This window comes from Nicotiana tomentosiformis, chromosome 11 (genome assembly GCF_000390325.3).
Source record: "Nicotiana tomentosiformis chromosome 11, ASM39032v3, whole genome shotgun sequence".
Lineage (NCBI taxonomy): Eukaryota > Viridiplantae > Streptophyta > Magnoliopsida > Solanales > Solanaceae > Nicotiana > Nicotiana tomentosiformis.
This window is the reverse complement of record NC_090822.1, coordinates 33,596,460-33,621,299: the sequence shown is the minus strand read 5'-3', so window position 1 is coordinate 33,621,299 and position 24,840 is coordinate 33,596,460. Positions and strand designations below refer to the sequence as shown.

General features: G+C 38.3%; 3 protein-coding genes across 4 annotated transcripts; all 3 read left to right on the top strand.

The window, feature by feature from the left end:
• The first annotated feature begins 528 nt into the window (after nucleotides 1-528).
• LOC104118517 (uncharacterized) lies at nucleotides 529-13,253 on the top strand. Of its 2 annotated transcripts, none has more exons than XM_070188005.1 (2): nucleotides 529-738; nucleotides 5,253-5,689. In XM_070188005.1, exons 1-2 carry the CDS (start codon nucleotides 571-573, stop codon nucleotides 5,268-5,270), a joined length of 186 nt encoding a protein of 61 aa, XP_070044106.1. In that variant the 5' UTR covers nucleotides 529-570; the 3' UTR covers nucleotides 5,271-5,689. The 2 variants fall into 2 exon arrangements, with proteins under 2 accessions (XP_070044106.1, XP_009628065.1); XM_009629770.4 differs by lacking the exon at nucleotides 5,253-5,689 and adding an exon at nucleotides 13,044-13,253 and having other exon boundaries at nucleotides 540-738.
• Nucleotides 13,254-14,020: 767 nt separating this feature from the next.
• Nucleotides 14,021-15,576, top strand: LOC104118516 (spermidine hydroxycinnamoyl transferase). The gene has a single exon (XM_009629768.4). It carries the CDS (start codon nucleotides 14,091-14,093, stop codon nucleotides 15,435-15,437), a length of 1,347 nt encoding a protein of 448 aa, XP_009628063.1. The 5' UTR covers nucleotides 14,021-14,090; the 3' UTR covers nucleotides 15,438-15,576.
• A 664-nt stretch (nucleotides 15,577-16,240) lies between these two features.
• On the top strand, nucleotides 16,241-17,724 carry LOC104118515 (arabinogalactan O-methyltransferase 1-like). Its single transcript, XM_018778375.3, has one exon. The coding sequence runs from the start codon at nucleotides 16,560-16,562 to the stop codon at nucleotides 17,388-17,390; it is 831 nt and encodes a 276-aa protein (XP_018633891.1). The 5' UTR covers nucleotides 16,241-16,559; the 3' UTR covers nucleotides 17,391-17,724.
• Nucleotides 17,725-24,840: the final 7,116 nt, after the last annotated feature.

Sequence of the window (24,840 nt, the reverse complement as noted above, 5' to 3'; positions counted from 1 at the left end):
TTGTGGTAGCATATGTTGGAATATTTGCAATTCCTTCAACAATTGGGTTAGCCATAGTAGGAGATTCAGTTTGGTTGGTAGTACGCGCCAGTGCGACTCCGTCCGACAGCGCCATAGGGCAGAGCGTGAAGGTGACGCTCTAAAATTACCGTTTAAGAGTGCCAACAGTTTATTGTACGGAGAATTCCTGTTTTGTCAGGTGATGTTGAATTTGTTAGGCTGGATATTTTTGGTATCAATCTTGAGAATATAATTAGAAGAATGGATAGGGTTGCAGTGGGAGCCTAAAAAAGATAAAAGTGATCAAAGAGTAAATATTTTTTTTTGTTCTAAAAGTTTTAACAATAATTATTAAGACATATTATAATTTTCTTTAACGCGCGGAAAAATTCACTAGTTTCTAAATAAAAAACGCTTCCGTCAATTAGCTCATAGTCAGATGGTTAAAAAGTACACCCTCAAATGACAACCCCAAAAGGGCACTCCAGTCATTTCAAAGAAATGTAAATTGTCTTATCCTCCGCAAAGCATATCATTTTCAGCTTCACATAGAAAAACTGTAGTGAGAGAATGGGAGGGGGAATGGAGTATAACAAGAACAGGTGGATAGAGGAATGGGGAGCGGCGAGGGAGAACCTTGAGCACAACTTCCGCTGGACTCGCCGGAACCTCGCTATTGTCGGTATCTTCGGTATTGCTGTCCCTGTCTTAATTTACAAGGGAATCGTCAAAGAGTTCGTAAGTCCTTTTTTCCCCTTCATTTGGATCGTTTTTGTTTCTGGGTTTTCTTTTAATTCATCATTATGGGTTGCATTCTTTTTTAATTCTTGAATAAGTATATACTGTAGAATCATTTATTGCATTCTCATTTGGTATTGTGATTATCCTGTTTGGTTTTGATTGAGATACTGATTTTTGATTATTGAGTAATTTGTGAAAGATTAATCTTTTCCTAGAGAAATATGTGGGAACAAGTATAAAAATGTGAACTTTATCCAGGCCTGTTTGGTTTGACTTATTTAGGAAATTGATTATTAGATAATTGGTTAAAGATTAATCAGTTTCACTGAAACGATGGTTAGTCATATGCTAAAAAGTTGAATCTTTTGGAGAGTAACGAGGCGCTGATTGTGACTGATAAAATATTTGTTTAAACCATGTAAATTGATCCAAGCCAAAAATGCCCGTATAGTAACCAAACTTTCTGGTGACAATATTGACTTAATTAGTATGTCTAAACCAAAAAGGCTGTTAGATTGAATAGATTATATACTTGGGGATATTGGCCTATCTTCTATGTCATTTTCACTTTAAGAGACACGTTTGTTATGGTAAGCTACAAGTGTAGATCAGAATGCAGCAGCCCTGCGATACTGTTTGAGTGATTGATTGATTTTGGTGGTTTTTTTTTCATCCGCAGTTGATTTTAGTAATGTCGCTCTGGAGGGTTGCTTTCTGTTATTGGCTTTATATTCATATAGCCGACCCCAACTTGTTTGAGATTGACGTGTAGTAGTTGTTGTTATTGTTGTTAGTGCTAATGTGAATGTAGTGAAGATAATGTGAATGTAGTGAAGATAAGATGCCTTTATGTTTTGCTGCCTTTGCATGACATTAGGGTCACGAAGACTAATATGTTCCTCCTATGCTCGGCAGTGAAACCTGGGACCTAACGCACACCGTGCTTATATGCACTTTAGAAGAAATCTAGAATCTAAAACAAACTGTAAAAGTTCTAAAATGTGGACATTGAGAGTACATAAACAGTAAATTGATCATAGTTCGTGATACACTTTGACTAGTGAGAAACATGTTAAATAATTAAGTGGTGTAAATATGCATGCGATATTTGAGCATTATGCAGCAATTAGGCCACCACCTTCTTTTTTTTATTTTTTCTTGAAAAGGATCAGGACACGACCTTATTAGCCATACATGCCTGAAGAATGGATTGTGAAGTAATGTTTTCTTGCTTGTATTAGTAAAAATTGGAAAGCTAAAGATGTAGTGGTGGTCATTCCATCTTCTTCTTATCACTTTTCTCTTACTTTAAGATCAACTGGTTTTAGGGTTCTAATTGTTTGACCTAAAAAGGAACTCCTAGTGCTTTTCAGATTGCTCTAATCCCAACTTATATTTGTATCGCCTCTTTCAGTCTCCTGTCTTTTACTAATAGACTAATGGAGCTCGTCTTGTCCAAGATGGTAATACACATTCCTCCTATGTATTGAAACCCGTGCAGTAAAGAATTCTTTGCCTCGAGCAGTTAGCCCGTTTATTGAGTTTTTATCTTGAATAACTAAACTCCCACTTCTGTCAGCGATGTAATCACCTGACATTTTGGAGCACCGCATTTTTTTTTTGATAAGGTAAATTGTATTAATCAAAAGGGAGAAAAAACTCCCGTATACAAGTGGTATACCAAAAAGTAGAGAATTTACATCAGAACATGATTCTCTACAAAAGACGCCCAATCTTCTACACAAATAGGGGCTATATGGGTGCACCAAAAAGTGATCAAAGATAAAACACTATTCTTAAGATGTGAAAAAAGAGACTCAATCCCCTCAGAAACTCTCCTATTTCTCTCCCCAAACTGTCCACATGAGAGCTAACGGGGCGAACTTCCACGCCTTTTGCTTGCTTCTTCTACAGAAACTGGCCCAGCTATATAGCATTTCCTTTACAGTGTTTGGCATCACCCATTGAACACCAAAAAGATTCAGGATTGCCCTCCACATACCCGAGGACACAGGGCAATGCAACAGAAGATGATCAACTTCTTCCCCTGAGCTTTTACACATGTAGCACCAACTAACAAGTGTAATTCCTCTCTTTCGTAGATTTTCCGTTGTCAAGATCACTCCCCTCGCCGCTAGCCATGCAAAAAAGCACACCTTCGTGGGCGCCTTAGGAATCTAGATCGAGGAGTATGGAAAAGTAGCCTCCTCTCTCACCAACATACTCTGGTAAAAGGACTTTACGGTGAATAAACCATCGCCGCGCAACCCCCATCTCCAAGAATCGCAAGATGGATAGGGTCTGTCTTGCCCGTATAGCAGTGCCAATAAATTTTGGAGCTCCGCAATCTCCCAATCTTGCATGTTCCTTCTAAAAGAGAGGTCCTATACTATCCCCTTCATGCTTCTTGCGAATCTGTTGGACCATCCATTCCTTCTGGTTTGAAACTTTGAAGATGTGGGGGCAAGAGACCCTCAAAGTATCCTCTCCACACCACTCGTGATTCCAAAAGCTGATTCTTCTTCCATCTCCCACCCTGTAAGTGATGTTGCCATAGAAAGCTTCCCAGTTTTTCATGATGCTCCTCCACATGCCACACCCGAACGGTGCTGTGATTGCCTTGGTCCTCCAACCCCCTCCTGGGGAATCGTACTTTTCTACTATGATCTCCCTCCATAGAGCATGCTCTTTTACCCCGAATCTCCACAGCCACTTCCCCAACAAAGCTCTGTTGAATACCTTAAGATCTTTTACTCCAAGTCTACCCCACTTTTTTGAGGAAGTGACTGTCTGCCAATTCACTAGATGAAACTTTCTAGTTTCATCCGTCGCATCCCAAAGAAAATTCCTTTGAAGCCGCTCTAGTTTTTCTGTGATGCTCACAGGAGCTTGCAACAGGGACAAGTAATAGGTAGGGATACTCGACAAAGTGTTTTTGATAAGCACTTCCTTACCGTCTTTTGACAAGTACCGTTTCTGCCAGCCTGCTAATCTTTTTTCAACCCTTTCAAAGACTGGATTCCAAACCATAGTATCCTTGTACAAAACGCCCAATGGTAGACCCAGGTAAGTAGTGGGAAGAGAGCCCAATTTACATCTGAGAACATGAGACAAGGCATCAATGTTAGCGATCTCACCCACCGGGAAAATCTCACACTTGCTGAGGTTGATTTTGAGTCCTGATACTATCTGAAACCACTGCAGGACCTGCTTCAGACAGGTCAACCGGTCCATATCGGCATCACAGAAAACCAGGGTGTCATCCGCAAAAAGCAAATGAGAGACTCTTCGGGCATTGAGCACCCCGATCGGAGCTGAGAATCCTCTCAAGAGGCCTCCACCCGCCGCACGATCCATCATTTTACTCAGAGCATCCATCACTAGAATGAATAACATGGGGATAGGGGATCACCTTGCCTGAGACCTCCGGAGCTGCCAAAGAAACAACACGGGCTACCATTAACCAGGACAGAGAATCTGACTGAGGAAATGCAGAACTTGATCCATCCCCTCCATCTTTCCCCAAACCCCATCCGCATCATAATGTAATCCAGAAACTCCCAATTGACATGGTCGAAAGCCTTCTCAAGGTCCAACTTGCACAGTAAGCCGGGTTCTCTATTTTTCCTTATGGAGTCTACAAGTTCATTTGCCACCAAAGCAGCATCTATGATCTGCCTACCTTCCACAAACGCATTCTAGGAGGACGAAACAGACACGTCAAGAACCTTCTTGAGTCTGTTCGAGAGCACTTTAGAAATAATCTTGTAAATGCTCCCCACGAGACTGATAGGCTTGTAGTCTCTCATACAAGATGCGCCTTCTTTCTTAGGCACAATAGTAATAAAAGAAGCATTAATACTTCTCTCGAAAACACCATTCACGTTTGGAGCACCGTTTCTTTCGGAAGTGTTTGAATGACGCCAAATTATGTTGATATCATATTACATTTTTCTTTCATCATCTTGGGGTGATAAGCTGTGGTTTTTGGAAGGCGGTCTTGTGCATATCCTGACTTCAGTTGCATTACTTAGGGCAATGCTAATTAGATCCATTCCATGTCTATTAGTTAGTACATACAAACTAACTGGTTTTCAGTTCTTTCCTGTTGAGTATAAACAAGACAGTGAGCAAAAAAGTAGTACAATGGGGTATACAAAGTAGGACAGATTTCATAATCTGCACCTCATTGTTCTTCTTGCATGTCAACAAGTTCTGTTCTTCAATCTTTTAAGACACTACTGTAAATTAAATAAAATTTACAGTTTTTGGTATTAATTAAAATCAGCCAAACCTTTTTTGGTACCTTTTTTATATTTAGCAATTGGTTATCTTTTTGGCATCCGATTTTCAGTCATTTCTTAGGCATTCACAATGCGAACATTCATGCTTGGTGGAAAGCTGGAAACAGAACAAGATCTATATTAAATGAAGTTTCAACGAATCATTAGCGCTCAAATTTGATTTTTGAAAGGTTAATGTTTTGCAGTTTTCTGTTGTTTTTGTGCCAGGTTGAAAATTTTCTTTAATGGAATTGTTGATGCATTTATTTCAGTTTAATTTTATGTTTATCTGAAATGGAAAGGGATGAGAAAAGGAAAGTGATATGAGAAGAGGGTTGTGTGATTGAAAGGGAACTTTAAAAAGTTACTTGCAAAATGTAGTTCAAAATCAAATCAGTCTGAACTCTATTTCTTTTGATGGTTGGTTTTCAGCCAGGTGGACTGAAAATTATCAAGCGAGTCAGGAGAATGAACAATTAGAGTTCTATTGATTAGAATGACTTGACTAATTTGGCCTACATTTACGTTTGGAAATAGTGGACACCTCATTGTCTTTATCTTTCCTTTTTTTCCCCATTAAATTTCTTTTGTTGTATGTCATGAGAACTAGTTGATTGGAAGATCTAGAAAAAGAGAAATAGTCGATCCAAAGGTGCTTGTTAAAAGTTTTTTTCAATTGAAAGGTTTGCAATGAATCATAAGATGAATATCAAATAGTAAAAAGACCAAAAACCTTGGAAGGAATAAAATGCCCAAAACTTCAACAAAGTAGATGTAAGTACCTGATCAGAATATCTGTTCCCTGATCAAAAGAAATAAATACTCGAAACTGTCTGAGTTATAAGTTATTTCAGAAATGACAAATCAAAACAAGTTTGATAGGCACACTTTTGACAGAAATTTGAAAGGACGAAGTAGATGGCAAACAAGATAAGGGGTCAAACGATATGGGGCAAGGGTGCGGTGCCCTGACAGGGGGAAGGTTTACGGAGGATGAGCATGATGAATTTGTATAGAGGACGGGTGGGGGTGGGCGGGCCATGATAGTTGATATCGGAAGTTGCGTTAAATAGTGATTTTCAATTAACAGTATCACTGTTTTCAAAAGGCCTTTCTTTGCAGCACATCCCCAAAACTGAAAATAGGAAAGGGTTGGGATGGCGTAGGGGCTGAGGGTGTAGGAGTGAGTGTGCTTTCATCTTTGCTAAAAAAGAGGGTGAATTGGGCAGGAGAAAGGAAAAAAAGTCTTCGAAACAAGTGAAAACACAATCTTTTGAGAAAGAATTAGGCCTAATCTCCAGAACTCTTTCAAAAACTTGGAAAGAAAAACAATTACCGAAGAGGTTTGTGCCTACTGTATATTACTATATTCCTCCTGTTTTGGAATTTGGGGAAAAAATGTATAAGATTTTTATGTGCAATCTAATATGTAATTTACTGATAATAGAAAGCAAATCTTAGCTAACTGTTCAGGAAGCTACTGTAGAAATATAGTAATAAGAGTACAGCAATAAAGTTCTTAGGTGCATCGTTGTGTACTGAGTAGACAAGAATATTAATAAAGGTTAGAACATTCAAAGTGCTTACAGTTTTACCTGCACATGAAGGACATACCAACATGTAAAACAAGTGATGTTAGGTTTTTTATCCACGCTGGGGATCTGTTTGTGATATATGGGAAGTTCACTATTAAATCAGGTTTTTGATCTTGATCTTGAATGTTCAAACTCTGCTTTGATTGTGTCTCTTCTTCCATTGCTTAGTGGCTCCATTAATTTTGTGCCTCCTCTCTGCATCAAACTACATCAATTTTACTCAAAAGTAGGCTCTGGTTGGGTGTTTTAGAGCAGGTAACATGTTGTGTGGACATCAAACGAGAGTTTTGATGTGGTTTGCACGATGATGTTAAAAGAGACAACCCAACTGAAACATTTTCAATCAACTATACCTCAGTCCCCGACAAAGTTGGGGCTGATAATATAAATCCTTTGCAATCTTTCTCTTTGTAGATTCTCTTCTTATTGGTATACCATTTGTATACGAGATTTTTCTTCCCATCATCAATAAAATTATTTTACCAAAAAAAAAAGAAGGATTCCTCTCCAATCGTTCTGCTCTATCCGCACTTAACAGGCAGTGGCGTGAGACACCCTCCCTTCAAGGGATCATTTGACTACTTCATTGGAGAAATTCACAAATATATATGTAAATGATGTAAAGTCAACATCAATTTGGAACAAGCATTAAAGCCGTAGAGTCTCTACAGCCATACCAAACCGCATACAAGCCGAGTTGCACAGTTTGCACAACATCCCCTAAGTTGCCCGGACTCGGGTGCGGGTGTCCGATACGGGTGCGGATCTAGAGGTCAGATCCTTCATGATCTAAATTTAAAGATTCGGGGTACGGATACGGGTGCGGAGATTTGGCTAAAAATAATTCAATTATTTAAAAATAGAGTTATAAAAATGTCTAAATTATGAGACATTATGTGGAAAACTTACAAGGTATTCCGAGAGGGAGAAAATATTAAACAAGAGTAGAATTTTAGAAGGAGATAAAAGGAAAAGGACTGACACAGAAATTTATATATACAAGGTATTCCATTTTCTTCCATATCACCCTAACTTTTGATTTGTTTTCAAAAATCATTGTATTTGTCCCAAATTTCTCCGTTGATTTTGGTCAAAGTACCCAAAATCGGTTGACCAGATCCGACACGGATCCCACACCCATACCCACACCCACGCCGTGTCGACACGGGTGCGGCACTGAAAGTGAAAAGTCCCGACACGGGTGCGGCACTGAAAGTGAAGAGTCCGATCAACTTAGAACATCCTTGCATTGTCAGGCCCCCAAAATTGGGGTGAGACGTGATGACGCTCAACCTACCTTTCCTTGTAGAGTAAGCCCTGTTCTAACTAACTAAAATTCTGCACTGAACATCATACCCAAGAAATTCATAAAATAAATCTTAAGATAATAACCGTCCGAAAACTGAATTATAACATAAACTTTAACATGTTTGACAACTAAACCCACTAACAAAGTCATGAGCCTCTATTTGAGGAATTTGAGTATACTAAATCTGCTTGTAGCCACGAGCTTCATCACCTACAAACTCAACACCTGCCACACGATGTGGCAAGCTAACACGGGCTAAGTACCACCAAAGATACCCATAAAGTCTCGTCGACTCACCTCCCCCAAGCGGAGGGCAAGATTAGCATACGCTAAATAAATAATATAATAAAGTGCAACAACTAGAGCAGGCAATTCATATAATAAATACTAATTAATCTGAAAGCTAAACCTAATTCTGAACATTTAATTAAAACTTATAACTAAAAGCTAAAACTGAAAACCGGGTCTGTATCTAATAACTGAAATCAAAGTTGAAAGCTGAGTCAATACTGGTATCTAAAACTGAAGCTGGAAACTGAGTTATTTTAAAAATATAACTTTTTTGAAAACTTTGCACATAGTGGCCCTGCGTACGTGAATATCTGGAAACACGCACGGGGTAGTATCGGCTTATCTTCCCACAAATAATGGCACCTGCGAGTGTGGGATAACTATCCTATCCTGGCCTCTGGTAGCACTCACACTCTGGGAGGTTCGACTCTTCCCCTTTCTGAATCCGAATCTAAACGTATTAAGCATCTGTAAGGGTGGGGTAGCTAGCCTTGGCCACTGTAGCACTCACACCCGGGGAGGTTGGCTACTTCTTCATTTTTGAATCTGAATTAAGTCATAAACTAGGCCCTCATGGATAAAGGGTCCACAAGACCAACTCACGCACACTAGGGCCTTGTGGATAAAGTGTCCACTAGACCAACTCACGCACACTAGGCCCTCGTGGATAAAGTATCCGCTAGACCAAATTCCCTTTTTTGAATATGATCAGAAAGTCTTAGCAGTACATGAAATCTATACCATATTAAAAGCACGAAGACCCTTAGCAAAATGTCGTTCGTCTTTTTTACCCTTTAAAAATAGAGTTCACACTAGACAAAATAGTCATTTATGTTTATCTAATATTTAGGAATGATTATTTACTTAGTTCCCTAATATTTATGAATAGTCATAAATTATCTCCTGGATACTTAGGGCTTTTGTTTTAAATAAAATTTGGTTAATATTTTTTCCTTATTTGAAACAGTTAAAAAATTCTCGTACTTAGAAATCCAAAATCAGTATATATATATAAACTTACAAACATGGTAGTCACTATTTATGATTTAAAATTGAATATGCACGATTAGACATGCACTTTCAAATTCCTATTTTGATATACAAAGTTTGTTATTAAACTAAGAACAAATTAGGTTGTTAACTTATTAATTTCTAATTCAAACAAGGATATGATAGTAATAAAACTATCAATTTGTTTGACATTGGTTGTCTTTTATCAGTAGATAATACTTTTCTTGAGAATTTAAGTTTTTTCCTAATATTTAGGAGTTTTATATCAACTAAATTTTATGGATTAATTTCTTTCTTATGTATTTATGCAAAAAAAAGTTTCTTGAATTCTGTAACATAATAGTTTGTAAAAGACAAATAATACCAAAAAACCAATCGACAGAGAATAAGTACAAAGTAGTTATTACTTGTTATATATTTGAATTACTTTTTGGCACAAAATTATAACCAATTAATTCCGTCTTAGTAAAAATTTTAAAAATAGGAAAGACAAAGTAATATTTTTCAGTAAAGTCGATCGACACTTCTTCAATTTTCCTTATCCTTAATTCTAGATTTATAACCGGTCATAGAATTAAAAGTCATAAATTTTATATAATTTAATTAACTTAGTAAAAATAAGAAATAGAAAAATATTTTGCGTGAAAAATTATGACTGATTCTCTGGGTATATATAATAGAATATCCATTATCCTTTAATCAAACACGCCTTCTACAAATTTATGTACCAAAATGTAAATATATGTTCTAATAAATACTATAATTAAATATAAATAGCCTAATTTCCACAATTCTGATACTCTTTAACTCAACATCAAATTGAATAAATACTTTTAAAATGACAGATAACAATTGCATGTCAAATATACACTTATAAATATGGGATGGACGCGTAAAGAGTTTACTTTAAAAGTACGGAAAAAATTGTCCTCTTTTCATTTATGTAGGAAGTCCTATTTTGTAGGACTTTAAAACCCATTAAAAGCAATTAGAAATGATTACTTGAATATGTAGAAAGTCCTCTTTTGATTAATATTCATTATTTTCAGGAACTTGTATTTTTTATTTAATTTTTATTTTTAACTCAAATAAATTGTTTAAAAATATAATTTTCAATTTTAATATTATATACTCATAAATATAGGTGCACTCGCAAAGCGCGTACCCTAAAACTAGTTGTACATAAACAAGCAATCGCAGCACATCAAGAAACTAATCATCTTCTGTTCTAAATCTGAACTGAAGGCCTGAGCAATACATGCAACTTCGCATAATCAAACAATTGCACATAAGTAATTAATTGCAACAAGTCATACTATTTAGTCTTACTCTGCCTTAGAGGTTTTTCACTTGTATATATATATATAGTTCATTCTGAAACTATAACTAATGTCTTGCAATAATTGCTCATACAAAGCTAAAACTGATTCAGAACATTCAATCAAAACTTATCACTAAAAGCTAAAACTGAAAATCGGGTCTTTATCTTATAACTGAATTAAAGCTGAAAGCTGAATCAAAACTGATATATAAAATTGAAGCTGAAAACTGAGTTAGTTTTAAAAAAGTAAATTTTTTGAAAACTTTGCACATGGTGGCCCTGCGTACATGAGCATCTGGGACACACATGAGGGGTGTCAGCCTATCTCCCACAAACAATGGCACCTTCAAGTCTCTGGCGGCACTCATACTAGGGGAGGTTGGCCACTTCCCTTTCTGAATCTGAATCTAAATGTGTTAGCACCTGTAAATGTGGGGTAGCTAGCAATGGCCACCGTGTCACTCACACTGGGGAGGTTGGTTATTTCTCTTTTTTTGTATCCGAATAAACTAGGCCCTCATGGATAAAGTGTCCACTAGACCAACTCACGCTCACTAGGCCCTCGTGGATAAAGTCCACTAGACCAACTCACGCACACTAGGCCCTCGTGGATAAAGTGTCCACTAGACCAAATTTCCTTTTCTGAATCTGAACTTACATGAAATTGCCCATAAACAAGCAATCATAGCACATCAAGAAACCAATCGTCTTCTGTTCTAAATATGAACTAAAGGTCTAAGCAATACATATAACTTCACATAATCAAACAATTGCACACAAGTAAATAATTACAACAAGTCATACTATTTAATCTTTTTCTGTCTTAAAGGTTTTCACTTGTATATATATAGTTTATTTTGAAATGTAAGGTAAGCAAATAAGCAATATACAATGCCCATTCTTATCTAGCCGTTGACTTACCTCTAACCGAATGTTCAATTTTTCCCTTCAATGCCAATGCTCCAAAATCTATATTTATGGAGTAGCCATTAAATCAATCAATCTTGTTCACCCATCTTCTCCTTCAAGTTTATATACAACCATTAATGCCTTCCATCACCTTCCACCCATAATTTTCACATTTTCTAATCATAATACGTTGTAAAGTTACTAACTTTAATATTAGGAAGTAACGAAATTTACCTTGAGCGATGCCTCAACAAACCCTAGGTTTTGGGTCTTGAAGAACTCTTTGATTCTTGGGTGAAAACCTATGTTTTAGGATTAGAAGGTGTTAGACGATGTTAATCTCTTGTTTTTAGCTTGAATTCATGGTAGGGATTTTACCTTGGACGGATTGGGAAAGCCCTAGGTCGTTCTTGCTCTCAAAAACCTCTTCAAAACACTGTAGAAATAACTAGGTTTCTCTCTCCCTGAAATGCCCTTTTATTTTGCGCGTTTTAAAGTCTCACGGGCCGAAATTTGTCCTACCGTGTCGTCCAGGGCGTCGTCTAGGGCGCCACAGTAAGGGGGATATTCAGAGACTCAACTTTATCAATTTTTGGCCCAAATTTGGCCTGCCGCGTCACCCAAGGCCTCACATCAGTGTAATTCTTTTCGCAATCAGATTTTTGCTCTGCTACCCTTCATGAAAAAAGTCATAACTTCTTGTAGGAATATTGGAATGATAAATGGTTTGATGTTCTGGAAACTAGAAACTAGACTCTGAGAAAATTCATTTGATATATAGCTCATAGCTCAATTCGTAATGCATTCGGAGATATGATTGTTTGAAGTTACATCATGTGCGAGTATGCTCGCTTTCTTCTCTTAAACCTTTTCTATTTGTTCCAAACTACTTCTTCTCACTTATAGATGTCCATATAACTTTACAAACATGAGATTAGGTATTACACACCTTCAAAACTTTTCGAACACGCGTGTGTCTACTTGGGGCTTGAACCAGAACGTAATACTTAACGATTTTCGGGGCATTACATGCATACACCACTGTTAACAGGAAAATTGCTTTCATTAAATTATAACATTGGATTTGGGGTGCACTAAGTTCCTATGCTTAATTGTTATGAACATGAGTACTTTGCTTTCTCCCTTTGGTGGTGCATACTTGTTTGTGGATATATAACGAGAATAATAATGTGAGTGAATAGATATTGTCTATTATTTAACTTTAATTTGCACCGCTACTTGTTCACCACATTGGGATTCAATTGGGTGACTCGGCATATTTATCAATTAATATTCATCTAATGAGAACTCTTGCAAATTCTGTTATAGGTTCTTAGTAGCATCAGCTGCATATCATGTAAACTAAGAGTCAATATGCTCACTTGTCAGTAAAAAAGAGTCATTATCCTCACTTATGTCATTTACTCTATAGCTATATTGGAGGCATTATGTTAATGGATTCCTAATAATACCAAATTACACCTTATATGAGTCATTGTTGGACAGAGTTTATCAATACCTATATATTAGTGTACTCTTATTCTTGCTCTTTGTGAGTATTAATATGATGACTATATTGACAGCATTTGCATGATGATGAGTGGGGCAGGAGACGCACAAAGTTTGTACCATAGAGGAAGTTCGAGTTCTGTGATAATCTTGGAAGAAAGTATAGTTATATTCTTTCTCCCCACCTTGTTGATTTCCGACTTGTTTGAAGTTTGCTCCTTGTTGCTGTCACAATTGTATTCATGTTAAGTTCTTTATGAAGTTGGGTTGACGTTCAAATCTCATACGCATGTTTGTTGCCTCTTTTTATTTGTCTATGGGGGTTGCATCAGTTGTCTCAGATCAAGATGGGAGCATATTACTGCTCCAAAGGTTTGGTTGTCCTTGGTAGTAACTAGTTCATGTGCAGGTTGGCTGCTCTGTTTGATTCTGCTTTGAGAACTTAAAGCTTTCATTTACTCAATTATCAAATATCTGGGGTTTAATGGGCTCAAATCACCCTTATACAAACACCTTTTGTTTCCCTTACCAATGAATGAACGAATTTCCTTTGAGTTGTGAATGTAATAAGGGTGTGAAAGAGGAGTTTTCGTTGTTAAATTGGCGTTTGAAAGGTTCTCCCTTTTGTTCTTTTTTCGGCTTTTACTTTTATATACTGATAGTCTAAGAAACTTTTTACACTATCAAGTTGCCTAAAAGATAGCTACATGAGTAACTTGTTACAACCGGTTAAATTACACTAATATTACAAATAAAAGTAAATCAGTAATATAAAAGTTATTTACATAGTCAATATATATAATTTAAATCCTTTTCTATTTTTTCTCGAGGGGTTTGGATTTTTATTTTAGTTGGCTCTTAAGACTTGTGCATGTACATTCTTGAGAAAATAACTCTGTTCATGAGAAAGCTACCTTAACTAACTAACGTACTTCACGGCCGAAACAAAATCATACAAATAACACATTTCTTTGTGGTTACCTTAAAATTTGGCCATGAAACTTGGTCTGTTCGATTATATCTTTAAATACTACTACCATCTACCACACACTCTCCTCTGTCAAGATAACAATAAAAGAATAAAAAGATTAACCAAAAACGATATACATATTTAGGACAGAATGAAGGTTAGCTTGAAGCACCACTGGGTAGTGAAGCCAGCAGAGGCAACATGGAATGGCACTGTCTCCTTATCGGAGTGTGATCAAACTTTTGCTGTAACTCATGTACCAACCATTTATTACTACAGGTTTTGCCATGATTGTCTTCCATCAACAGACAATATCATCAAAACCCTCAGGACCTCACTAAGCAAAGCATTAGTACACTTCTATCCATTGTCTGGTCGTTTGCGATGGATCGCTGGGTCCCGCCTCGAGCTCGACTGTAATGCCTCGGGAGTCGTGCTCATGGAAGCTGAAACCGAAGCCAAACTAGATGATCTTGGCGATTTCTCGCCATCCCCTGACTCGAACAGCTTGTTTCCCCGTGTAGACTACACAATCCCAATTGATGAACTCCCTTTGTTGTTTGTTCAGCTTACTAAGTTTCAGTGTGGTGGTATTGCTCTGAGTTTTGCAATATCACATGCTGTAGTTGATGGCCAAAGTGCTCTTTACTTCCTCACCGAATGGGCTAGCCTTGCTCGCGGAGAGCCATTAGGGAACGAACCTTTTCATGATCGAAAATTCCTCCGAGCAGGGGAACCTCCAATTGCATATCCAACGTTTGAGCATTTACAGTTTAATCCACCACCACTTTTGCTTGGACAGTCCAGCAGTGAAGAGGAGAAGAAAAATGAAACAAAGGGTTCCATGCTAAAACTTACAAAACATCAAGTTGAAATGTTGAGAAAAAAGGCGAACCAAGGTAATCAAGGGCGTAGTTACACACGTTATGAAGTTGTGACTGCACATATATGGAGATGTGTATGCAAGGCAAGAGGTCATAAATTTGAGCAGCCTACTAATTTATGCATTTGTGTTAACATACGCAATATAATGCAACCACCTTTGCCTAAATCCTATTTTGGCAATGCCATAGTTGATGTTATTGCCAATGGCGTCTCGGGTGACATTACCTCGAGGCCATTGGAGTATGTTGCTCGAAGGGTGCGAGCAGCCATTAAAATGGTGACGAGTGATTACGCAAACTCGACGATTGATTTCTTAAAAAACCAGGAGGATTTGTCAAAATATCAAGATATTCATGCATTTAGAAGCAAGGAAGGTCCTTTTTATGGAAACCCTAATCTTGGGGTTATAAGTTGGATAAGTTTGCCATTATTAGGATTGGATTTTGGGTGGGGAAAAGAGATACATATGAGCCCTGGAACTCATGAATATGATGGTGATTGTGTGATACTTCCAGGAAAAGAAGGGGATGGATCTTTGACTGTTGCAATTATTCTTCAAGCTGTTCATGTGGATGCTTTCAAGAACTTCTTCTATGAAGAAATTGAATGTTGAAAAACAAAAGTGTTTTATGAGAAGAAAGGAAACAAATTAAGAACATGTAGCTTTTCCTAAATTGACATTGTTAGTCATGGTCTAAGCAAAATAAACTCTTTATCTACACATTATTTCAATATATTTTCCTTATTTTCTATCAGATTTCTCATATGTTTATTTGATGTTCTTAATTTTACGAACAATAATCGGTCATAAATGGTTTGAAAATCAATAACCAAAACTGGAACTATATTGATTGTTTGGAAGCTAAGCACTTTTTTTCTTCTTTTTTCGCAAAGCACAATTCAACAGATAATTACTCATTTTGCTAATGATCAAATAGTTTCTACATTTTCGTTTTAATTGAATCAACATAACCAAATATACCCCCACACACACAGAGTCCCAAAAAAAAGAAAAAAGAGAAGCGTATGGTAAAAGAGAAATTGGACTTGAAACTTGATGTAAATAATTTAGATAGTTAAAAAATAATTGTCAATGGCCATGGGAATAGAGATTATTTCTGATAGAAAGCGTTTTTTTAACTTTATTAGGCATTACACAGTGCGAATGTGGATTAATCATGGCTGCAGATAGTTATACATGCAAAAGAAGAAGAAAAAAAAATCTGTAATAATGAAATAGACTTCTGATCCTTAGAAATCATTTTCACATATATTTCCAAGTTAATTATTTGAAATCCAATATCATAAATTCGTAACAATTTATCATAGAAGACGGACACTTGGACGGTTTGAGAGGCTAAGGCTCCTCAAAACTTGCTCTATAATAATAACACAAACATTAGATATGGGACATTTTACATGGTGTAATTCACTAGCTATTCAACGAGGAAACCACTTGGTTTACTTATACCTTCAATATATTAAAGGCAATCAACATAAAGCATATATTTAAAGGTCTGTTTGCAACCTATAGTCTTTCCAAAAACCTTCATTGAAACATAATATGAGATGAAGTCTCCCAAAATTGGTGTCATACCTAAATCTTTTCACCTTCTCTCTGTTCAAAATTTCACTAACGCACCCAATAAAGAGAGATAGAGAGAGGAGAGACAATTTCTCCTTAGCATATCCATTTTTTTCCAAAATCCATCTTCTTCACACTAGTCCCAAGAACATGTTGAAATTAGCAATCGTAGGTTTAGTTTGCACCACACTAATTATTTCCATATTATTTCAAATGTCAAATAATTCTATCCTCTGCAGAGTTCCAGTACTAGTGAGTCCGGGGATCCTCCCGGACACGAACTCAACAAAGGACGATAATATAATGTCCCAACAACTCAAAGTCGACGCCGTCCTACATTACGCCACGTCACGAGTGATACCACAACAGACGTTGGACGAGATCAAGGTATCCTTCGACATTCTCAAATCTCTAACCCCGTGTAATTTTCTGGTATTCGGGCTAGGTCATGACTCGTTTATGTGGGCGTCTATAAATCCACGTGGCACCACGCTATTCCTAGAGGAAGATCCGAAATGGGTCAAGGCCGTAATAAAAGTCGTGCCGTTCCTACGTACCAACACCGTGAATTATCGGACAAAGTTGTCGGATGCAGAGAAATTAATCGAACACTACCATAAGGAATCAGATTGTTCAGCTAAGAAATCATTCTTACGAGGTAACCATAAATGTAAATTAGCATTGGACATGTTATCTAATGAAGTGTACGATAAAGAATGGGACATGATTATGATTGATGGTCCTAAAGGTTATTTTGATAAAGCACCAGGAAGAATGTCAGCTATTTATTCTGCTGCTGTTATGGCAAGGAATAGGAAAGGATCTGGGGTTACACACATATTTTTGCATGATGTGGATCGTAATGTTGAGAAAGTTTATGCAGAGCTATTTTTGTGTAGAAAAAATTTGGTGAAAGGTGTAGGAAGGCTTTGGCATTTTGAGATTCCTCCGGCTTCTAACGTGACCAATGATTTTTGCTAGCGGTACGATGGTTGGGATTTCTCGTCCCTTAACTATGTCTTCGATTCGAGCCTTGGAAATTGAGAACTTCTTGATAGACAGTGTCTTTACACTATTAGTGAGCCTAAGCGCAAATCTGGATTAATTGGGTTAACGGGTTTTGGATACCAGCTAATGGTTAAAAACCGATTTTGCTAGAGTATTATGCCATTTTTCCTTCTTTTTTTGCTGGGAAGGGTTACTTTAATTTACATTTAGAGTGTTGTATTATTTCTTAATCCCTTTCAAATTACTCATGTACTCTTCACGTTTTTTACTTTCTTTGGGCTTATGTCTGATGAACTGGTTACTTCGATATGTACTCTGTTACCAACGGTACTTATGGTACAATGTAGCCATTTCTTAGGCTTTATTTGGGAACATTTGAATCCCAAGCAGATTTGATCCAGAAGAAACTAAATCACCTTCAAGGATGAGCGGCTTTAACGGTTTTTGTGGCCTAAACCCACAATATATTAAAAGATCCTTAATTTTTTTTTTGTAAAATCCATATAATAATGAGATACAAAGCAAACTCTTAGGACTTTGGCCTATTTGTAAGTGTACAACGAGTTATGTGTAAATTAAGTGCACGTCTCGGTTTGGAACTCTATCGTAAATGAAAATATGCCATTAATTAAGTGGAAGAAGTTAGAGAGGACACGTCAATAATTTGTCGACTTTCGAACCTTGCACCCCATTGCATTTGGGGATTTCACTTAAAAAGATGAACAATTGTTTTTTGTAATGGAAGTATCTATAAAATATGGTTAAAAGAAATAGCTAATACATGAGTTTCCTCATAGGAGAAAAAAATTGAATTTGATAACGAAGGTAAATACATCACTTAATTAAATGATAGAGAAATTTATTGTTATTTATCACTCAACTGTATAAATTTAATTAAAATCATTAATAATAATGACATAAAATATATGTGACATATACTAGTACTTAAAATTAGGGCCTTTAATATTATGGGGCATAATGCAATGGCTTCACTTGCCTTACCCTTAGGCTGCCCCAACCTTCAAGAAAGCACATAATGCATTTCCGTTTGCAATGGTCACAATAAAAAATTATGTAACTTAAAAAAAGTCATAAAGTACATTAAGAACACATAATATTTTCTTCTTTTTCATTTTATCTAAAGTTGTTTGACTGGACACAAAGTTTAAAAAAGAAAGAATGTCTTTTATATCTAATTTGTAAAGTTATAGTTATAAACATGCCATAACATTTGTGTGACTATAAAATCATGTCATATAAGATAAATAAGAAATTTAAAGTTAAATTATTTTATAAATATAAAAAATATTGCATTCTTTTTAGAACGTCATAATATCTTACGTTTATCAATTAATTCGGTATAAATATTCGATACAAGAGCATGTTTTTTAATATGAAAAGTTCCTTGTGTACGGGTAAAATCGGGAATAAAAGTTACCCTCGATTTTCCGGTAAAAAACGAGAGGGAAGCACAATCTGACATGACCTCGAGTAAAGCCGAGGGGTTCCACGTCTCAGAGCCCGGGGAGGATGATTGGTGCATCCGGGACCGGATACGGCTGAGCATCGGGTCCGAGCAAAGTGAAGGGCCGAAACTAAGGGAAAGGACGGTAAGACGAGATAAGCAGAGAGCCGTAATATCTGCCCTCAACCAGATGTTACGACGCAAATCTCGCCTGATATCAACTGTAGATCAACGTTTATTGGAAGAAGAAGATTTTTTTACCTTATTTAGACTTGTAGGAGGATTGAAACTCCCCTACTATATAAATGAGAGAACCTTTTCATTTTAAAACCACTGTTGACACGCATATCAAAGTAATAAAAATTAATTTTTGTCCTTTAACTATTGTTCAAAGTATTCTTTAGTTGTTTGTTCATTAAGTGAGAACCGAGCTCGTTCCGAGGACAAAATCGGCACCGATTTCCAAACGACCATTGCAAAGCTAAACTTGTTCATCCATTAGATTTAGTTTGATCGCTTTGATTCATTTTAATTCAATTATTTACTGTTCATAGTTTATTCGTGTTAAATTAAATCACATATCCTTTTCCGCGTATAAATTCAATTGTTACTCATTCTAAGGGTAAACAGTTTGGCGCCTACTGTGGGGCTAAGGATAATAGTGAAAATTTAATACGAATTTCCATAACACACTCAATTTTACACTTGCTTTTTGAAGTTTGATTTCAGGTTAATCTAAGAATGTCAAATTCTCAGTCTGCTCACTTGAACGTTGACACCGAGTCGGGCCACCATGGTGAAAATAACAACATGTTACCCAACAATGATATACCCCTTGTTGATCCAAATGGTGTCCCAATCGCTGACCCAGTCGACGCTAACTCACAGGTTTCCATCAACATCAACCTGCCAACTGACCCTAAAAATAGCCTTCGAGGGGCACCCCGACCATCAGCTCGAGAAGCACACTAAGGACAAGGTAATGGAGTTAGCTTGCGATTGATTTTCGAAATGTTATAAGCTTCGCAAGCGGCAATAGCACATCTACAGACCCAAAGTCATGCCCATAACAGGATCAAGCCCAAGCGGGTTAGAGAAAACGCTTGAAGGGATGAATAGATTGCGGTGGAACCGCATGAATTCGGGCCCAGGAAAACTTTCGAGGTGATGAAAATGCTCGAAACACTAACAAATCAGTTGGAGTCTGATGAGAAAAAGATAGAGGCAAATAACAAGAAGGTGGAAACTTACAATTCGAGGGTCGATCAGATCCCGGGAGCACCTCCAATATTGAAAGGGCTGGATTCTAAAATATTCATTAAGAAACCTTTCCCCCGAGTGCCGCACCAAAGCCGATTCCGAATTCCTGACATTCCCAAATATAACGGGACCACAGATCTAAACGAGCATGTAACCTCCTATACGTGTGCAATAAAAGGCAACGACCTAGAAGAAGACGAGATCGAGTCGGTGTTATTAAAGCAATTTGTGGAAACCTTGTCCAATGGAGAAATGATATGGTACCATAACTTACCCCAAAATTATATTGATTTATTCTCTATGCTTGCAGATGCCTTCGTTAAATCCCATGTCGGCACTATCAAGGTCGAGACGAGGAAATTAAACCTCTTCAAAGTCAAGAAAATAGACAATGAGAAGCTTAGGGAGTTCGTGTCGAGGTTTCAGATGGAGCGAATGGACCTTCCCCGGTCGCAGATGATTGGGCCGTTCAGGCGTTCACTCAAGGGCTCAACCCCCGGAGTTCCACTACTTCTCATCAATTGAAGCAAAAATTGGTGGAGTACCAGACGGTTACTTGGGCCGATGTCCATAACAGGTATCAGTCGAAGATTAGAGTAGAGGACGACTAGCTGGGGACCCCTTCAGGGTCTGTTTACCCTAACAGGGCGAACGACAGATCTAATAGATTTACGGACTAGGAGCCAAGGCCAATCCGAGATCAGTATCAGCCATATAGCTCGGACAGAAAGGGAAATGGACCCGGTCTCTACCCAACCAAGAATGATAGAAAAAGCGACGAAGGACCTAGAAACCGAGGTTTGATGAATATAAACGGTTTCGACAGATCGCTAGGGGGAAGGGAAGCCCCAAGATTATCAGAATATAACTTCAACGTGGACGCTGCGGGTATTATGTCGGTCATTGGTCGTATCAAGGAGATCAAATGGTCTAGGCCACTTCAGTCTGATCCCGCACAGAGAGATCACAACTTGGTGTGTACCCATGGTCACATGACCGAAGATTGTCGATAGCTAAGGGAGGAAGTGGCTCAACTATTCAACAACGGGCACCTTCGGGAATTCCTAAGTGAGCGGGCCATAAATCATTTAAAAAAAAACAGGGATGCCAACAAACAAATTGAGTAACAGGAGCCTCAACACGTGATCAACATGATTATTGGGGGAGTGTATGTCCCACAAGGGCCAATGATAGAACGCACCAAAGTTTCTATCATAAGGGAAAAATGCACTCGGGATTACATCCTAGAGGAGTCCATCTCGTTCAGCGTCGAGGATGCCTAGGGCATCATCCAGCCTCACAATGATGCACTGGTAATATTCGTACTTATCAATAAATCTCGAGTTAAACATGTGTTAATTGATCCAGGTAGCTCGGCCAACATCATTCGATGGAGGGATGTAGAGAAATTGAGATTGTTAGATCACATCGTACCGATAATACGAGTATTGAACGGGTTCAACATGGCATGCAAGACGATGAAAGGTGAAATAACCCTACCAGTAAATACTATTGGGACCACCCAGGAAATAAAATTCTACGTGATCGAGATGGATATGAGATACAACGCTTTGTTCGGGAGGTCATGGGTTCACAACATGAGGGCGGTGCCTTCGACTCTACATCAAGGAGATGTTCGTTGTCGAAGAAGTGACCCCGGAGCCTGCGGTTTCAACATGAAAAAGTAGGGGACTGGTCGAAAAGAAAGAAACCAAATAGAAATCAGCGTGCCCAACCCTAGCCGGGTCGAGGAAACAGGAGGAGCACGTGGCAAACGAGGAATATGATTACAGTGTCCCGAGGTCCTTTATAGCACCCGATGATACCGACGTCACCAAATTGACTATTGAGGAATTAGAGCAGGTCATACTGATCGAGTACTTACTGTATAGAAAGCTATACCTGGGCATGAGGTTAACTCTTGAGCTCAGGAAAAAACTTATTGATTTCCTTAAAGCTAATGCCGATTGTTTTGCCTGGTTCCACTTTGATATGAAAGGAATCCCATTGGAGGTGAACACTCACAAATTGAACTTGGATCCAAAATTCCACCCAGTCAAACAGAAGAAGAGGCCGCAGTCTGAGATCAAACATGTATTCGTCAAAGGCGAGGTATCTAAACTTCTGAAAATAGGTTTCATTCAAGAAGCTACATACCTGGATTGGCTAGCATAGTGGTCATGCCTAGAAAGGGAAACAAACTTAGAATGTGTGTGGATTACAATGACCTAAACAAGGCATGTCCAAAGAATTCATATCCTTTGCCTAACATCGACCGAATGATCGATGCGACGGCCGAGCACGAGATACTTAGTTTTCTCGAGGTACAACCAAATTCAAATGGACCGGGGCAACCAAGAAAATACTTCATTTATGACTACATTCGGCACCTATTGTTATAACGTAATGTCGTTTGGGCTAAAAATGCCGGTGCTACGTATCAACACTTAGTTAACCAGATGTTCGAAGAACAAATAGGAAAATATATTGATGATATGTTAGTTAAGTCCATGTGAGCAGATGAACATTTAAAGCATTTGGAGGAAACCTTCGACATATTGAGGAAATACAACATGAAGCTGAACCCGTTGAAATGTGCCTTCGGGGTCAGCTCACGCAAGTTCCTCGGTTTCATGGTATCCAACCGAGGAATAGAGATCAACCCAGACAAGATAAAAGCCATAGAATATATGAACGTAGTTGACAACGTCAAGGCGGTACAAAGACTGACCGGGCGGATAGCCGCGTTTGGCCGGTTTATTTTGAGGTCGTCCGACAAAAGCCCGATTTTTCTCGTTACTAAAGAAGAAAAACGACTTCTCTTGGACATCGGAATGCTAGCAGGCTTTAGAATAACCCAAACGATACCTATCGAGCCCTCCTTTGCTGCACACTCCGAAGGCGGACGAGTAACTATGTCTCTACTTGGCAGTTTTCGAGGTAGCGGTAATTGGTGTCCTGGTTCGTTAAGAAGAAGTTACGCAATTTCCTATTTATTATGTTAGTAGAACCCTAGGCGATGCCGAAACTAGGTATCCACACTTAGAAAAATTAGCACTCGCCTTATTGAGCGCATATAGGAAATTAAAACCATACTTTCAGTGTCACCCAATATGTGTCGTGACCTTGTACCCGCTAAGGAACGTTATGCATAAACCTAAGCTCTCGGGCTGGCTGGCCAAATAAGTCGTAGAGATTAGCGGATATGATATCGAGTACAAACCCCAAACTGCTATAAAATCTCAAATTTTGACAGACTTCGTGGTCGACTTTATGCTGGCCTTGATCCCCGAGGTTGAGAAGGAATTATTGCTCGCCTCGGGGACTATCTTGGGGGTTTAGAACCTACTCATGGACAGTGCTTCTAACGTGAAAGGGTCCGGGCGGGGAATCGTACTAAAACCACCTACGGGTAACGCAATAAGGCAATCTATTAGAACTGTGAAATTGACTAACAATGAAGCTGATTATGAGGCCATGATTACAGGTCTAGAATTGGATAAGAGCCTGGGGGTTGAGGTGATCGATGCATTGGCCAATCTACGGTCGTCGGTCGACTCCGGCGAATTCAATTCTGGAGCAGTAGTGCAATTGATGAAATCAGTAATAGAGAAAGGTCACGCCGAGGTAAACTCGACAAACTTGACTTGGGATTGGAGAAACAAATACATAGACTATCTTCAGAAAGGGAAATTACCGTCGGATCCCAAGGAATCGAGGGCCCTACATACTAAGGCTGCCAAGTTTGGCTTGGTTGGTGGAAAATTATATTGAAGATCATTTTTTAGGCCATTAGCAAGGTGCATGGGACCATGGGAGATCGACTACGTGATGAACGAAGTACACGAGGGTACTTGTGGAAACTATTCCGGAGCAGAGTCCTTAATTCGGAAATTGATCAGAGTCGGTTAATAAATTTCTCGGAGACCACAAAATCAAAAAACTCTTGTCGGCACCCTACCACTCTAATGGAAACGGTCAAGCAGAATCAAGAAACAAAACTATACCCCAAAACCTGAAGAAGAGATTGGCCGACTCAAAAGAAAAGTTGAAAGTAATTTTTCCCGAGGTCTTGTGGGCATACTGAACGACTTCAAGGCCAAGCACCGGTGCAACACCTTTCTCTTTGGTCAACGGAGCAGAAGCTCTAATTCCAGTAGAAGTTGGAGAACCGAGTCTAAGGTTCCAATATGCTACAGAGACGTCAAATAACGAGGCCATGGAAACAAGCTTAGACTTATCATACGAATGGCGAGAAGCCGCCCTAGTCTGGTTAGCAGCCCAAAAGCAACAGATGGGGAGATACTACGATCGAAGGGCAAACCTCGACACTTCCAAGTCAGGGACTTAGTATTTGAGGAAAGTTAAACTGCATACGAAGAACCCGAATGATGGGAAACTAGGAACAAATTGGGAAGGACCGTACAGAGTCATCGGTATAACCAGGAAAGGCTCATACAAGCTCGAGTCCGGGAACGGTGTACAACTACCAAACAACTGGAATGTGGCACACTTAAAGAGGTACTAGTGCTAAGGTACAAACACAATTTTCTTTGTAGTTTGTTACACTTTGAACTAACCCGTGCAAGTGCTCCGCCGAGGTCAAACCTGAAGATTAGGTCTTAAAGTAGGTGTTGCACTCTTTTTCCCTTGGATCGATTTTTTCCCAAAGTGGGTTTTACGGAAAGATTTTTTGTA